The following is a 16,515-nucleotide window of genomic DNA, read 5'->3' on the forward strand; positions in this document are numbered from 1 at the left end:
GCTTCCACCCTCAGGCCAGAGGAGCCCAGCTGGGCTGTCTCCAGGGGACTGTCTAGGTATCCTTAGTTCTTGGACCTCTGTGGTGGGTCAGCCTCAGGATAGGTTTTGGGCTCTGGGCTCCTGTCTCATATAGCTGATACAGCTAATATAGCTGATGGCTATCTGGAGGGAGAGGGTCTGAGAGATGATTGGGAAGCCCAGGCTTTTTAACATCCCCTTCTCAGCAGCCACTTGGAGCAACTTCGGGAGCCCTGTCCTCTGGAAAAACTGCCAGACTGGCAGTCTGCCTGCCAAGCCACCTCTGACATCCATGCCAAGATGTTCCATTGGGCTTTCCCTCCCAGTCCCAAGTGTCTTAGTGCCAGATGAGGGTGGAAACAAAGGGCAGGAAACATCCGCCCCTGCAGAGGCTATAGAACCCTGGGGGGTTGTGGGAAACACGTTAGCGCCACCTGAGAATGTTGGCACTGAAGCAGCCCTCGTCCCGCCTCCACCCTCCCTGTCTTCCTTCCCCCTCCCCATGTGGCCTGGCCAGAACCTCTTAAACCCAGGCCCTTAGACCTAAAGGAAGGTTTTCTGTTCTTCAAAAGTAGAGCAGCTTCTCTCCCCAAGGCAGAGCAGCAAGCCCGTCAAGTTGTTCCGGCTTCCCCTCTCCCCTCACTGGGTCCTGGGGTGGGGCAGCTTTCAGGGTAATACGTCTCTGTGCTTTCCTACCCAGGAGACTTTCAGGGGGAAGAAAGTCAATTGGTCAATTTTTTGCTAGATGGTCAGGAAATGGTATGACTGAAAGAGGTTGCTGACATCTCAGGAGCCCTCTAGGACTTGGAAGGAGCCTCACACACCATCCCAGACTAGCAGGGTTCTTGGTCTCCAACACTGATTGTGCCCCTGCTGTGTGCTCAGTGTCCTTGTTCCTGGGGGATCCAGTGAAAGGCAGAGCTGCAGCCCTTGGCCTTGAGGAGCTTATGGTGCAGTGAGGAAAGTCAGATTTGGTGGGGAGGGAGCAAGTATATGAGAAAACCCAGAAGAGAGGATACATGCAGAATAAATAGACCCCAGGGGCATTGGGAAATGATAACTCTGTTACAGCAGCCCAGGCCAGCCTCTTTGAACCTTCTTCAGCTAGGCAGGGCCCTGGACTCTCAGGGGCTGTTGAGGGGACTCCTATTCAGTGAGGCTTCCTCAGTGGACTTTTGCCCTGTGCCCAGAACACAAAGAGTTAAGCTGACAGCTTTTCCTGCTTGTTTCTTTGTGCTCTTTAACCTGCTGGTGCTCCTTCGGCCTGACCCCAGCATCGAAAAGCCCCGCCTGGTGCAGAAGCACAAACAAGCTTCCCCTTTGAAGCCTGTTTAGTTTGGAAGCAGGAAAGCAGATTTTGGGATGGAATACCAGTTTTTAGTGTTTGATGTTCTGTTTGCTGGACCATACACCCATCCACCACTACTCCCCAACCTCAGCCATACATTGTGGGGACACTGCAGCCTCAGGTTGCTGAAAGCATGGGCATCGTGTGTGTGTGCGCGCGCGCGTGTGTGTGTGTGTATTCCCACATGGGCCTTTCCAGAAAGTGTCTCTGAATACCCAGACAGTGAGTGCCAGGCTCACCATGGAACAGCATGCTCATGCCGACTCCCCAAGCCATGAATCATTGTACTGAGGAGAGGCCTCAGACCCCAAACTCTCCCTGAGCCCCCAAGGAGTGCATATTTCCCACTTGACCTCAGGCTTTTGGCTGGAATTTTGGAAAGAATCTTCACCAGAAAATGAAGCCGTGTCCCAGACGCAGAGGCAGGCAGACAGGCGCGCGCACGGACACACACACACAGACACACACACACACACACACATACACACACACACACACGTGCAGTATCAGAGGAGGTAGATGTGCCAAGGGCATGGTTTTGGGGAATACCAAGGCCCTTGCAAGTGAGGCTGTGACTGCTGTTTCCCACTTGGTGACCTCCCTGCACTCTTCCAGGGTTTGGGTTATAGAACTTTACCCTTCTTGGACTGCTGTGGTTCGGTGCCCAAGTGGATAAAGAAGAGTGCCTCTTTCCCTTTAGCTGCTACGTACCCTTCCCTCTCCTGAGGGACCCTTTCAATTTGATCCTATAACTAAGGAATGCAATAGAGGGGCCAGGTTTCTTCCTCTGAATATGGCAGCTCCAGAAAATCCCTGTAAGTTCCTCCTAGGAGGAGGGCGGGGCCCAGGGGAAGAGGCAGAACGGGGATAGAGCACTGTGGAAAGTCTGGGATACTTCTTGCCCCCCAAGGTCCCCTAGTTTCACTGGAAGACTTCCATGGGGTAGGATGGCTTCTGTGGCCTGGGAAGGGACTGGCTGGGAAAGTGAGGCCTAGGGTAAAGGCAGACATAATTGCTGATTGCTGAGGCTGATACCTTGTGGGACTGTGTCTCATCAGTGATCAATGAGCTGGACGGCCTGGCCAAGGGGCAGGAGACAGACCACCGGGCTGGGGGCTATGCCCGTGTGGTGCAGGAAAAGGCCCGGAAGTCTATCGAGTTCCTCGAGCGGCGATTTGAGAGTCGGGACACTTGCCTACGGGCTCTGACCAGCCGTGGCAATGAGCTGGAATCCATCGCCTTCCGCAGTGAGGACATCACTGGCCAGCTGGTGAGACCCCCAGCAGAAAGGCAAAGCCCACAGCCAGCCTTCAGAACAGGGTCTTCAGGAGGGAGGGGCTACAGGAAGGTCAGTCAGCCTGGGCAGCTGAGGGGACAGCCACCATCGAGGCCCAGAGGGAGAATTCCTTGCCCTCTAGATCACTCTTGACACAGTTGGACCCAGCCAAGCAGGATCAGGGTGTGTATGGGAGGGACTCTGGGATGTTACACTCCCCAGGACCCCAGAGGCAGAGGATACTTGTGCCTCCTCCACATGGCGCCCCCTCCTGTTCAGTGGCACTTCTCACACTGTCTTCCTCCAGGGTAACAATGATGACCTGATCCTCTCCTGCTGCCTCCACTACTGCAAAGACAAGGCTAAGGACTTCATGCCCACCAACAAAGGTACAGCTTTGCCTCTGCCTTGGGAACATCCATCCCGCACCCTACCTCGTCCTACAATCCTCAGCCCTAGGGAAGGGTCCCTTCACTGACTCCAGCCTGGGAAGTTTGAAGAATCAGGGGTCAGGCCTGATATAAGCCTGAGGTCAGCCCAGTTTCCTGCCCTCATGGAAGTGAGACTTCCCTGTCACAGCTCTCCCACCCCCAGGTGGACCCTGGGCCAACTAGAGATGGGCCTAGCCCAGGAAGCCAGGCTCTAGGCAGTGAGCTTTCCCACTTGGTGTGTATCCATTTCCTTTCTTGGGTCCTCACTGAGTTCTCTGACAGCAAGAATGTCTTTATGATTCAGTGTAGCTTATTCTGGCCATGGGCTCCTGAGCCCAGCCCTCTGCAGCACTGAGAAGACAGTCCCCAGTGGTCCCTGGGGCCCACCTCCCTTTTCTTGGCCCTGCTCACCCTCTCAGTTCATCCCTGAATGTTTACTCCTGTCAGGCCGAGGGTGGAGGTACTTCCCCAGCAAGTAATGGGCTTTTTCTTCCTGTCTCTATGGCTGTGCACTTGTAGCACTTTGGAGGCAGGTGAGAGCTTGAGGACTGAGCCCTCAGCCCAGTTTTCAAGACCTTTTGGTGAGCAGAATCCCTTCTTTGGACCAAAGGCCTACCTTGGGGCTCTCTTCCAGGTTCTTGAACACCTCACCCTCAACCCAGAACTGTCTTTCCTGCACAGCCTCAGAGTCAGCAAGGCTTGGGGGTTTCTACTCCTGACTCCCGGGAGGCTGACATTTCTTCTTTTGGAAGGAATTCCTAGGACTTCCTAGCTCAGTGTCATCTGCAGAGCTGATAACTCTCACCATTTGGTTTCTGTCTACGTATATGTGTTTCTTGTCGTTTATTTTTGTCGTTGTTGCCCATCTCTCGTCTTTGCTCGTTTTCCTAGCCCTGGCTTCCAGGCTGGTCTGGGCATGGTCTTCTCTCCTGCTGTTCTTCCCACCCATGGCACTGAAGCCCTCACTCCTGTCTAAGTCTCTGTACCAGGGCTAGCAACAAGCCCACAGTTGCTGTTCTTCAGAGGGGTCCTGCCACGTGGCTTGCACATCCTGTCCCATAGAGTCAGATCTGGAGCATTCCAGTGGTACAAAGGAGTCCTGGCTGAGCCAAACAGAGGGGCCTGGGCTCTGCTCCGAGGCAGCTTCCTAGAGGGGCACCTTCTGAGGGAGAGGTAGGCAGGATTGCAGAAGGCCTTGTTGGGAAGTGTGGTTCAGATACTGCTGTGGCCCCACCCAGCTTCAGAGCTGTTTCTTTCTTAGCAGAAACACATCTTGGCTTTGGCCCTACTAGTCTCCCCACCCCCACTTCACCCCAAACAGCCTACAGGAACCCATTGCCATCCTGGGGACCGCCCCTATCAGAATTACATCAGCAACGGCTGGTGTAATCAAACCCCATTTGTCAGTGTGAATTCTTAGCAGATTAACTTGTCAGATTCACAGAGAAACCGTCACCAAATGTTTATGTGTAAACGATGTTGAATTTTAAAATCATGTGGATTATGGCGGATGGGGCCTGACAAGATGACAGTCTCTGGTTTCTAACAAAGTGAAGTTACCAGTGTCAAAACAGAGGATGTTTATTGTTAAAAATGTCTCAAAGTATCCACAGAAACCCCTGCAGACCCCTGCCAGCAATGCTGGGCCTTGGTTGGCTGACCTAAGGCCTGGGACTCTCCTAGTGTGAGTCCCAGGGCAGGAATGGTGGGGCTGCGGACAGACCAGGCAGCCAGCTGGGAGCCCCACACAGCACCACCCGACACCACCCCACCCCACCCCACACACCCCAGAGGGGCCAGGCCGAGGCAGTTGAGCGATCTCAGAGCATCCCCTCTACCCAGGGCTGCCTTCCTCTCCTTTTCTGCCCACCACAGCCTGTCACCTTCCATCACACCCTCCTTCCACCTCTCCCCTTCTGTCACCACCATCAGCCCCATGAGCCTTTCCCTCCCTCGTCCCCCAAACTCCTCCCAAGGCTGACAGCCAGTTCTCAGCCTCCCTGCCTGGAGCTGGCAATCCTGAGACCACTCAAATCTGACATGGACATTTGTAGTCCCCCCAGCCCTGCCAGCCCCCGCAGTCAGTAAGCCCCACAGGAGGTTTCCTGTGCCTCACTGTGTCTGCTGGACCCCCATCAGGAAACACCCAACCTGGAGCTGAGGAGAGGACCTGCCACTGGAGGGGCTTTACCAGGGGTGGGGATGTCACTCGTTTGAGTACTTGGCCCCAGTTTAAATTCTCCCTGCTACATTAAAAGGTTAGAGAATTAGGAGAAGAGACTGGGCAGAAGACATCCTGCTAAAAAAGTCATCTGAAAAGAATGAGGCTCTCTGTTTGTGCTGATATAGAAAGATCTTTAAAATACATAAAATTTGAATAAAGTAAGTATGGCTAGTGATTGTAATATTGTAGGAAAAAAATGCTTATATAACAAGTATATATACTTGTAAATGGGCCTAAGGAAATCTGGAAGCATACATAGATCTACCCCTGGGGAACAAGACAGAACATGGAGGGAGAGAACTGGGAGGACAATGTCCTTTTCCCTTACCTTTTCCTTTTTCCTTGTCTGTACTGTTAGAGGTTTTCACCATATGCATGAATTACTTTTATTTAATAGAGGAAATCCTTTGGCTATACTCAGGGCCATGTTGGCATGGCTCTGCCTGGGACCCTTGCCCTCCTCTCCTCAGAGCTCCCATGAGCTGACCCCTCTCCTCACATCCGGGAGCCCTGGATACACTTTGTATTCCATCTTGAGTTTTCTACCTCTTAATACCCAAAGCATCAACTGCTGGTCTTGGAGGGAGAGGACGTGCAAAAAGAGAGGGGTATTGTGAGTCCAGGACCAGCCATGCGGTCGGAAGGAGTAGAAGGGAAGGGGCTCTTCTGCCTCAGTTCAGAGTCCTGGGAAGAGGGGTCTGTGGAGGCTGGTGGCTTGGGCAGCTCTCTGGGCATGAAGCAGCACAGTTCTATGTTGGAGGCGGGGCTCCTGGCGGGGGAGCCTGGCCCTCTCTAAGCCAGTAGGGCTGGGGCTCCCTCAGCTGATTGTCTGCGTCAGGGAAAGCACTTGTGAAAGGGCCAAGAGATGGCTGGCCTTGACCCCCCAGGACCAAATTTCCCTCCAGAGAGAGGGGAGGCAGCCAGTGCCTCTGCCTACTGCCCTTGGTGAAGTCCTTCGCCTCTCTCATGCCAACAGAGGAACCAATCCGGCTCCTGCGGGAGGTGGTGCTGTTGACAGATGACCGGAACCTGCGTGTGAAGGCGCTGACAAGGAATGTGCCCGTGCGGGACATCCCCGCCTTCCTCACGTGGGCCCAGGTGGGCTGAGGGGGCTTCACTGGGGCCCACCCCCGTGGAACCGTTCCTGAGAGGCCACCAGGTGCCCAGTGTAGCACAGAAGATACCTACGTGCCTGAGCCACCAATCCACCCAGACAATAAACCATCCTCTTCCAACCCACACCGTGGCCATGCTGTGGGGGAGCTGCTCCTCACAGAGCCCCTCCCAAGGGTCGGGCAGAAGCTGCTGGGACCCTCCTGGGCTGCCAAGATTTAGCAGGGAGGTGGCTGACTGCAGTGACAGCAGGTCGGCGAGCCAGATAGGCCGCCCACGCTCTCAGCCTTTCTCCCTCCCCCTGTCTGGTTCAAGGGCTGGGGGAAGGCCTTCTGAGCCCCGGGACTCAGCCACTTTCTCAGCAGGAGATGGGGCAGGGGGTTTAGAATTTCTATCAGATGCAGGTGAAATAATGGATCCCTTTAGTGTTCTTCAGAACCCCTGTCCTGAATGTGTCCAAGAGGCTTTGGTCATGCCATGAAGAGAGTGCCCGGAGTTTGTCTCTCTCCCTGAGGCCTGGATTCCCCGTGGACCCAAATTGGGTTTTGGACACCATGTCCTGAACAGCAGCCCTAGGCCCCACCTCTTCTACCCCACCCCAACACACACACACACACACACCGCTGCTCTTCCTCTTGCCCTATCAACCTGGGTCCATTGCACTTTGCCACTTGTTCTCCCCTTGGATGGTCATGGGTCTAGAGAGAAGGGAAGGGGCATCTAGTCTCAGGCCCATGCTTCCTGAGCGGCCTTTGCCTGCTCCCTCTCCCCTCATAGGCCTTCCTTTTGCTCTAGTTCCCCACTTCACGAAATTTCCTCAGGCTCTTCTCAGTTCTCCCCTCCCCTCTCCTCTCCCTCTCCTCCCTGTCTCCTTCCTGAATCATCCCCTTCACCCTCCTTCCCTTTATAGTTGACCCCTCTCACCTCCCTGGTCCCCTCAGTTGCCTCGCCTCAGTTCCCCCATGGGGGCTTTCACTCCGAATCTTCCTCCTCTGGTACCTGTGACAGGAACCTAAAAAAGCATTTCTGCCCCTGACCTTCTTTGCCAGGCCCCTGTGCTCTGAGAAACTTCCAGGTTTGTACAGCCCAGCCTGAGGATAGCCTGAAGTTTGTACCCTATTTCTAGCTTTGCCCTGGAAGAACTTGACACAGGGGCCCTTTGGCGTTGGAGTTTTTTTGTTGCCTCTTTAGCTGGCACTCGCGTTCTCAGCCTCAGGGGGCTCTCTAGTGGGAATGGGTTCTCCCAACCCAGGGACAGGGATGAAGGAGAGTTAGGGGAAGACGGGGTTCTGAGGAGGAGCCAGGCATAAATTTTGATGGGACCAGTAGGGGAATCCCCCAGAGCCCCCTCTGACTTGATAGCTTTCCCAGAGGATGGGAGCAAGGCTGTGCCCTCCCTGAGGCCCAAGATTATGCCAGAAGGAGGGGGACTGTGCAGGAGAGCCACGGCCAGTAGTTTGGGGGTATGAGTCCCCCAGGGCCTCAGAAGACCAGGCTTTTTTGGGTACAGGGGCCCCAGCCTCTCTGTTGAGATCCTCTCCCCTGGATGACGGCCGATGACTGGGTGGGTGGGAGACCCATCTCTGCTTTCTGTCCCATTTGCAGCACTGGTTTTGTTTCCTTAATAAATTTTTAGTTATGAAACATACCTGACCTCTTGCTGATCTGTCTCTGGGACTGGGGAGGGAAGACGGTCCAAGCCTCTGCACCTGTATAAGGGCACGTGTCTGCCCCCTCCACCCACCCTGGTGCAGCCCACCCAGGTCCTTGTGCAGGGTGGAGGAGAGCAGCAGGGTCCGGGGTCCTTGGTTACTGCTTTATTGCTGTTTGGTTCGAGTATAGAAAATGGAAGCGGCTCTGGAAGAGCCTGTGTACAAGGTAGGAAATATACAAACGAGGAGGAGGGAGCTAAAGAGACCACGTTCCAGCCCAGCCCAGCCCAGCCTGGGCTCTGGGTGGGGGGCCGCCCGGGGCGCATGCAATAAATATGGTCCGGGGCCCCAGGGAAGGGGGGACACCACGGGAGTGGGAGACTGGGTAGGCCAGGGCTGTCTCAGCCCTCTGACTCCAGAGGGAGGGAAGGGTTGGCCCTGGGGCTAGTGCCACTTGTGCAAAATGAGGAACTTCACATTATCAGTCCCGGGGTGGGCGGGAGCCGGGGGCAGGGGGCCCTCCGGCCGGCTCAGTCCCCTCCCCGCTCCCCAACTCTGCCCAACGTTCCGACCCCAGCGGGGAGATTCACAGTGAGAATGGGTGTGGTCGCAAGGGCCGGAGGTAGGGCTGGGAGCGCCCCAACAGTGACACCCCTCCCCCCAAGAGCAGCACGGAGCCGAGGAGGGGGCCAACAAACCACAGGAAGAGGCGGAGAGGGGCCGGGGGTCTCCTTTGGTCAAAGCTGATATCAAAAATATAAATCTCCCTTCCCCCATCCCACCCCCGTCCCGGGGTTTTCCCCTCACCCCCACCCCCAGGCTAAGGCACAAAGCAGTGAGGCCAGGTGAGGCCGCAGAGAGGTGGGGTCGCCGCCACTGCGGCGACGCTGCCGCTGCTACTACAGTTGTCCGGGCGCGGTGTGCCTGCTCGCTGCCGCCGCCGCTTCCCTGGGGGCGCGGGTCGGGCCACGCGGTAGCGACGAGGCGGGCCGGCGAGAGGCGCTCTAGGTGGGCGAGAACCGGTCGATGGTCCGGCCGTCGGGTCCGGCAGCCAGGTGCGCTCCCTGGCTCAGCACCTCGGCCGCCTTGTCTGGGCTGAGGCCCAGCTCTGCGGTGAACTTAGCCAGCGGGTAGAGGCTCTCGAGCGCCACCTTGGGGTCGTGCAGGAAGTGCGTGGTCTGCGCCAACAGCTCTGCCGCGGCCGCCTTGTCCTGCTGCTTCAGGCTCAGCTGTTCAGCCGTGAGGCGGGCCACGGCAAAGACGCCCTCGGGGAAGTCGAGCTTGCCCTTGCCATCGGGGCCGGGGACGCCAGGTAGCCCCCCCAGACCCGCCAGCGCACTGGCTGCGCCGGCCGCGCCCCCCACGGCGTGCATCTTCATGTGGCTGATGAGGTTGCGTTGCTGTGCGAACTTGCCGCCGCACACCTGGCACTCGTAGGGCTTCTCCCCCGAGTGGATGCGCATGTGCTCTGTGAGGCGGTACTGGCGCGTGAAGCGCATGCCGCACGCGTCGCACGCGAAGGGCTTGAGGCCCAAGTGGCTGCGCATGTGGCGCGTCATGGTCCCGCGCTGTGTGAACTTCTTCCCACAAATGGTGCATGGATAGGGCCGGGTCAGCCAGTGTGTCTTCTCGTGCTGCCGCAGCGTGGCCGGGTCCTTGTAGCTCTTGTCGCACGACGCGCAGCGGTATGGCCGCAGCAGCTCGCCTAGGCCGCCCGGGGCGCCAGCGACCTTGTCCCCACCGCCTCCAAAAGGGGGCCCTAGGCCGGCAGCCCCGGCAGCTACTTCAGCCGCCTCGGCCCTGCCATACAGCGCCTCCTCCTCCTCCACGTGAGCCTCCACGTGCGCATTCAGCTGCTCCGAGCTGGGGAAGCCCTTGCCGCACGGGATGCACACGTACAGGTTGTCACCGAAGCTCTCAGGCTCGCCGTAAGCCAAGTGCGGGCATGGGTAGCCCTCGAGGTGGCCGCCGGGCGGGCTGGGATCCTCGCTGCTGCCCGTCTCCTCGCTACTGCTCTTGTAGTCGTCGCCGTCGCCGCCCGCGCCAGGCCCGTCCAAGCCGCCCGGGTAGCGCGGCGGCGGCCCCAGGCCTAGCGGGGGCCCCCCAGGCGAGGCGGCCGGGTCCCCGCCGCGCTCCTCGCAGCGCTCGCCGGGGGAGCCGCGCTCCCGGCCCAGCTCGTCACCGTAGCTGCCCAGGCCTGGCTCATGCTTCATCCAGCGGTAGAGGAGGCTGGGCCCGTCGGGGCGGCCGGGGGGCTCGGGTCCCGGGCTGGCGCCGCCGCCACGGAACGGGTCCGGAGGCGGGACGGCCTCCTCCAGCTTCTGGAAGGGCAGCGGCGGCAGCGGCGGCAGTGCCAGCGGCGGCTCCTTGTAGGCTGCGGGGCCGGCGCTGGGAGGGCTGTCTGGGCGCGGGGGCAGTTCGCGTTCGCCCGGCGGCCGCTCGGAAGGCGCGGAGCCCGGCGGGCTTTTCTTGGACAGGTCCAGGCCGCAGAGCGGTGAGCAGCGGCGCTCCGGGGCGCAGAGGGCAGCGGCCGGGCCGGGGCCTGAGGCGTACAGCTCGGCGCAGTGCGTGTTCACGGCGGCTTCGGGGCCCGACGGCGGCTCGGCGGCGGGCGGCGGCGGCGGCCCGGCTGGGGACGAGTAGCAGGCCTGGATGACGGGTGTGGCGGCCCTTAGGCCCCGGCCCGGCCGCCCGTAGGGTGCATAGCCGCCACCACCGCCGCCGCCGCCCCGCAGGTGGCAGTACTTGCCGTGGCGCTTGAGGCGCTTCTTGCACAGCGCCACGAGGTCGGGGATCTGCAGGTAGCTGGCAGCGGCCAGCACGGCGCCCAGGCTCGGCTCGGCCCCCGGGGCCACGGCCGCCGCCGCCGCCTCTGCGCCATCAGCCAGGCGTCCGGTGTAGATGAAGTCCAGCACCAGGCGGAACACGGCCGGGCTCACCATGTCATGGTCCAGGTTGAGCAGGTTGTCGTGCACCACCAGGGACTTGAGGTAGGCGCTGCTGGCCGCCAGCACGTTCTTGTGCGCGCGGAAGAGGGCGTTCTGCACCACGATGATCACGTCGCACAAGAAGCCCTTGGTGCGCTGGTTGTTGAGCTGCAGCAGCAGCTGCCTCGAGTGGCCGGGCGCCTCCATCGTGTCCAGCATCGTCTGCCCAGCACAATCTCCTGCGGGGACACACACCAGCTGGGTCAGAGCCGCAGGGAGCCCTTGCTGCCTGGACCCAGCCCGGTGCTTCTCCCCTCCACTTCCCCTTCCCCTCGGCTAGGCCGGGGCATCAGCACCGCGGCCTGGGCACTGGCGGAGGATCGGCAGCCTCCGAGTGTGGGAGCCTGGGCGGGCCGGCTGGCCCAGAAGGAGCAGGAGAGTGGCTAGTGGAGAGAAGGCCGGGCGGGCCTGCACCTTTGGGCCCGGATGCCGCCCGGCAGACAGGCTGGCTTGTGGGGGCTTCCGAGGAAAAAACTGTTCGGGCGAAGTGACCCTTTCGGAGACAGTTACCCGATTTGAGGAAAATGTCCGCTTCAGGAAAAGTCATTCAGGGCCGAGAAGTTTGCCTAAGTGGGATGTAAGGGAGTCGAGTAAAAAGCACCTCCCGCCTCGGGAGAAGTTGCCCCAGCTGGGGGAAGTGATCCGGAGGAGGGGAGCGCGGTGCCCGCCGTGGCGCCGCCCTGGCCGGGTCTGTCAGGCCCTCATTTGGGGCCCGGGCGGCAGCCGCGGCGCGGGGAGAGGAGGCAGCGGCTGCCTTGCTGGGCAGAGCTCGAAGGCCGGGCCCCGGCGCGGGGAGGGCGTTATATCGGGGCAGGAGGCTGAGGCAGGAAGCAGGTGGGGGGGAGGGGGGAGCCACGCAGTTCCCAGGGGAGGGAGGGGGCAGCGCCCCGGGCGGGCACGGCGCGCAGCCGGCTGCGGCCCTGACCCCGGCCTGCGCCCCACCCGCGTCCCGGCCCCGGGCCTCGGCCTCTGCTCTGCATTCGCGGGTCCGGCGCCTCCCTCCCCAGCTCCCCTCGGCCCCTTCTCCACGGGAACTCCGCCGTCCCAAACTTGGGGAAAAGTTTCCCAACTTCAGACAGGCCAGGAGGAGCGCGCCAGCCCCGGTCCCTCGGCTCCCAGCTTTTCCTCTCGGCCCCCAATTTCGGCAGCCAGGCGGTCGCAGGGCCTGAGCCGATCCCTGAGCTCCCCGGCCCGCCCGCTCGCCCGCCCGACCCTGTTCCCCGCCTGGCCCGCAGGGCCTCGCGGCCCGTTACCTGCGGCCGCAGCCCGACCGGGCTTCCCTCCCCGAGGCGGTGGCAGTCCTAGCCAGGGCCCCACCCGCCCCGCTGCCAGGCGCCGAGCTGTGCCAGGGCAGCGCCCCTGCCAGCCCCGCCCGCCAGCTCCCCTTCCCTTCCCCTAGCCTCTTCAGCCCATGTGCGGGCAGAGCCGGCCCCGGGCCACTGACCCCGCCGTGAACCCGGCGCAGAGCAGCGGCCCAGAGGTCCTGAGTCCTCTAGGGGCGACACCCCGAGCCCTGAAAGCCAGCCGCGTTGGGGCGCCCGCGCCGGAGGATGCGCCCGAGGCGGCCAGGGCGCGAGGACCGGGCTCTCCGGGTCCTCTGTCCCTCCTGGTCCCCAGCCCCAGGACCCACCTGGGGGGCATGTCGGAAGCCCCGGGCCCGGCTGCCAGCGGATCCAGGGGGGACGTGGCTGCGCTGCGCTGCCCTCCGCCCGCCGGGCCCCCGGTCGGTCTGTCTTGCTGGTCCGTCCTCCCCGCGTCCTGGTCGCGTCTCAGCCCCGCCGCGCTTTCCGCACACTCTTATCTGGAGCTGCCCGGTCCGGGGGGCGCTGCTGCAGCTATGGCGCCACCTCGCGGCCGCGAAGGGCTTTGCGCGGCACAGCCGCGACCTCCCTCCCGCGTACCTGAATTGGAGGCTCGTAGTTGCGGAGCTGGACCTGGGAGGGGGGCCTATTCGCAGGTTCACTCCCCCAGATGTGCCCACTTGGGGACCCAGGCCCCGGACCTGCGAGTCCCACAAACCCTGGGGTTTTGAGCTGAACGCTCCCATTTACATATTTCTATTCAGAGAAGTCCTGCCTGCAAGGAGGGGACTCTGGTGACAGTAGATGGTGGGAAGGAGGTTACGGAAATCCTAAGGGAGAAGAAGGTAGACAAGATCTTAGGGGACTCTCCTTAGACATTCCTAGATGGAACTGTCCATTTGTACCCACCACCCCAACACATCCCCCCTCACTCAGCCACATGGGTTAGGTATGCACAGAATAAACACGTTTGCACCCAGACCGTCTCCAGGCATTGACACCTGCGGGCACGCCTGTTTGCACAGAACACACCTGCCCCCTTCCGGAGTCCAAGCCCTGGCTTTCTGGGACATTCCGGGGGCTGCCACGTAGGACTCTCCGTGGACCTGGGCAGACGTGGTACCCAAACAGCCCGCCCTGAACTTGCAGGTCTCTGGAAGGACCCCAGGATATTCGACAGGGAATGGCTGGACAGCGCCTCTTGGGGGTCCCGCAGAAGCGACCCCAGCCCCCAGATTCCCCGTGTGAGCCGTTCCGAGGGACATGCCTGGGCCACCTCGTCTGCAACCCACCGACGCGAGAGAAACGTGACAGGAGGGCCTGCAGCCCGGGATCCCCCGCAAGGTCCCGCACCCCCACGTAAAGGCCGGGTTCTTGCAAGTGACGCCCCTTCTCGGAGGGAGGGGACCCCGCACTGGCGATCGGACACTCGCACGGCTACTCCGGAAGTGTCAGCGCCCGGCCCCGCCGCTGCAACGCGCCTGTAGAGAGCGCGGGGTCGCCGCAGCCCACGCTCCGCCTCCTCCTCGCACCTCCTGACCCCCGCCCACACGTGGGGGGTGGGAGTGGGTCCCCGAGAACGCCTGCGGCTTCTGATTGGCTGCTCCTCCCTCAGCCGCCGCGCGCGAGAGGCTGGGGCTCAGTTACCATAGTAACCGATGAGGTTCGCCCAGATCGCGTCTCTCCAAGGCCTTGAAGAGCTTAGCAACTAGCAGGGCGGCGGGGCAGGTGGGGGCCGCGCTCGCCGCCCCGCTGCGGTCCTCCGCCCCCACGCCCCCGCCAGAGGTAGTGGCTGAGTCATTCATTGAGGGGCTGCCAGCGCAGCCACTCGCGGTCGCTGACAGACACCAAGGTCTCAGGCGCCCCCCAGAGGCTCACTTTCCTCCGCAGGCGACTTCATGGCCTTGGGGCCAGGCGGCGGTTCCTGGTCCCCGCGGGACCTTCTGACTCCCCTCGTGTCTGGAGTCTGCCCTCACCCTGTTTCTACTACGTGTTCTGGATCCGTCTTATCCCAGTCCTCTCCTCTGTCTCCCCACGGTCTCCTCACTAGAGAAGTAGTGAGGTTCCAAGAATGAAAATTGTGGGCTCCGGGGCTGCCGGCCTCTAGGAGAGACGGACCCCCACATCTTGGCGGAGGGACATGTGGTGCGTTGAGGTGGAAAAATGTATGGAGTGCTGGGGGGAGACTAGAAGGCTCCTCAGAAGAAGCGCTCTTAGAGCCAGGCTTTGATGGATGAATAGGAGTTCTTCCCCCAGGCAGGAAGGCATTCCTTGGAGATGAGAACCACTGGGACAAAGACTGGATACAAAAAAAAAATGGGAACTCTAGGAGGCCAGATCCCAAAGTGTGCATGACCTCTCTGACCCCATTTCTGCTGTAGTCTTTCATCCTCTTGATGGGGCCAGATCCTAGCCCCACAAGGAGCCCCTCAGCCCCACGTCTCTTTTGTGCAGTTGAGTCTGTCCACTGTGAACCTACCCTAGGGTCTGCTGTGCCCACTGTCTTTGTTTTTCTTCAACACTCTCCCCAAGTTAACTCACTGCCCCAGCCCCTACCCTCAAGCTGTCCTTACATCTGTATGGGAGGGTCTCACAGAACTTCCTCCAGCCTAGCTGCCCTCCTATGGACCTCTCCCTTCTTCAACCTTTGACCTTTCCCTCCTTCCCTAGTTCCACCTGCCCTGGCTGGTGCTGACCCCTCCTCACCCCAGTCCAGCTCCTCAATCTGCACACTCTCCCCCTTCCCCATTTGGAGACTTCCTCAATTGATGGAGCTAGGCTAAGCCAGGGTCGTTCATTTCCCTGCTCCTGTCCAGGGGAACTCTGACTACATGGTGTGGGCCCTTCCTGCCAGTTGTGATCTCCAAGAACTGTAACTCCTCCAGGAAGTGGTCTCTGCCCCGCCACCCCCTGGAGACCCCACTCTGCCAAGCTGCTGAGCCTTTGGTCTCCTTCACTCATTATCATCCTTATATGAGCTCTGCCAATTCCCATTATTCCACAAATGGGTCCTAAACGCGGTCTGCTTCGTGCTAGGCTCTGAAAATGGCACTGCCAACCTGTCCTCCTCCCCTCCACTTGATGAGGCTGCCTCTTCCTCTCGCCCCCTTCTCCTGCCACCTTTTTCCCAACTGTCCCATAGAGGACCCCCTTGTTCATTTCTGGGGAGTCCAAGCCACCTCCTCAACTTTTCTGCCTTCCTTTGGGACTCCAACTTCTGACTGGTACCTGGACCCCCATTGGGCCTTCCCTCCCAGGCCCAGCCTCCTCCTACAAAGCCTTCCGGGACCCCTGGGCTCCCCCACTCTTCTTCCCCATCTCCCCGACGCCACATCTCTAGATGCTGCCGTAGGCCCCTCCGCGGGTCCAGCTTCCTCTCCTGCCCCCCGCAGTGGCCCTGCTGTATAACGCCGCTGCGGGGCATCTTGTGACTTCACAGAGCGGTCGGGTCCAGGAAGTGAGGAATGGGAATGGGGGCTACCTGGTGAGGACCTCTGAAAGGCGGGCGAGATGGGGTTGCGCCCCTAGGTGTCCCAGAGTGAATAAACATGTAACGGCCCCGGCCGCCCTCCCGGCATCCCAGCACTATCCTTCCGCCGGCCCCCAGCCCGCAGTTCCGGAAAGTTAACCCCTGGTAGACCGGCACAGGGGGCGCGGGCTCCCCCTCCCCGTTCCTGCTTCCGTGCGCCCTCTTCCCCCTCTCAGCCCCCTGTCGCCTCGGTCCCCACCACCCTCCCTCCTCGCCTCACCACTATAAATAGCCCCTCTTCCCGTTTCCTAAATTCCCTGCTGACGTCGGCAGCGCGTCAGTGTGTAGGAGCCGCGGCCGCATGAATGAGCCGCCGCACGAGTACTACGCGCTCCTATAAAAGCCGCCGCGCCAGCCGGGCTGCGGGAGGCGAGCGGGCGCGGGCGCGGGCGCGGGCGCGACGCGGCTCGACAGGTAAGCGGGAATGACCGACCGACGGGAGACAGATGGACCGATGCACGGACACGGACAGGAGGGCAAGGAGGAGACCAGCAAGCAGCAGGTTGGAGGGCCTCTACGGGGCTGGGGTTGGGGACAGGGTGGGGGCCGAGGGTCCCCTCGCAGCTGGTGGAGCCGGGCCGGAGGCGTACACGGAACTCCGTGCAGCACCTGCCCGCTCCTGGATGGAGACGCAGC

General features: G+C 60.8%; 2 protein-coding genes across 5 annotated transcripts in view; one reads left to right on the plus strand and one right to left on the minus strand.

Moving 5' to 3' along the window:
- SMG6 (SMG6 nonsense mediated mRNA decay factor) overlaps nucleotides 1–8,058 on the plus strand; it is a 208,297-nt gene extending 200,239 nt beyond the window's left edge. For all 4 annotated transcript variants that reach the window (XM_004433296.3, XM_087440643.1, XM_087440642.1 and 1 more), the window contains 3 exons: nucleotides 2,425–2,636; nucleotides 2,950–3,031; nucleotides 6,274–8,058. In XM_004433296.3, the coding sequence (XP_004433353.1) occupies nucleotides 2,425–2,636; nucleotides 2,950–3,031; nucleotides 6,274–6,404 (425 nt within the window). In that variant the 3' untranslated portion in view covers nucleotides 6,405–8,058. The remainder of the gene's footprint in view (nucleotides 1–2,424; nucleotides 2,637–2,949; nucleotides 3,032–6,273) is intronic.
- An 809-nt stretch (nucleotides 8,059–8,867) lies between these two features.
- Nucleotides 8,868–12,798, minus strand: HIC1 (HIC ZBTB transcriptional repressor 1). The gene is made up of 2 exons (XM_004433301.3): nucleotides 12,680–12,798; nucleotides 8,868–11,228 (listed from the first exon to the last, which is right to left on the minus strand). The coding sequence occupies exon 2, from the start codon at nucleotides 11,206–11,208 to the stop codon at nucleotides 9,067–9,069; it is 2,142 nt and encodes a 713-aa protein (XP_004433358.1). The 5' UTR covers nucleotides 11,209–11,228; nucleotides 12,680–12,798; the 3' UTR covers nucleotides 8,868–9,066.
- Nucleotides 12,799–16,515: the final 3,717 nt, after the last annotated feature.

Source organism: Ceratotherium simum, chromosome 16 (assembly GCF_057802395.1).
Source record: "Ceratotherium simum simum isolate JZ-2026a chromosome 16, ASM5780239v1, whole genome shotgun sequence".
In the NCBI taxonomy this organism is placed as follows: domain Eukaryota; kingdom Metazoa; phylum Chordata; class Mammalia; order Perissodactyla; family Rhinocerotidae; genus Ceratotherium; species Ceratotherium simum.

Coding starts and splice junctions, on each gene's coding strand:
- HIC1 (XM_004433301.3), bottom strand. CDS start 11,208: ATGCTGGACACGATGGAGGCGCCCGGCCACTCGAGGCAGCTGCTGCTG.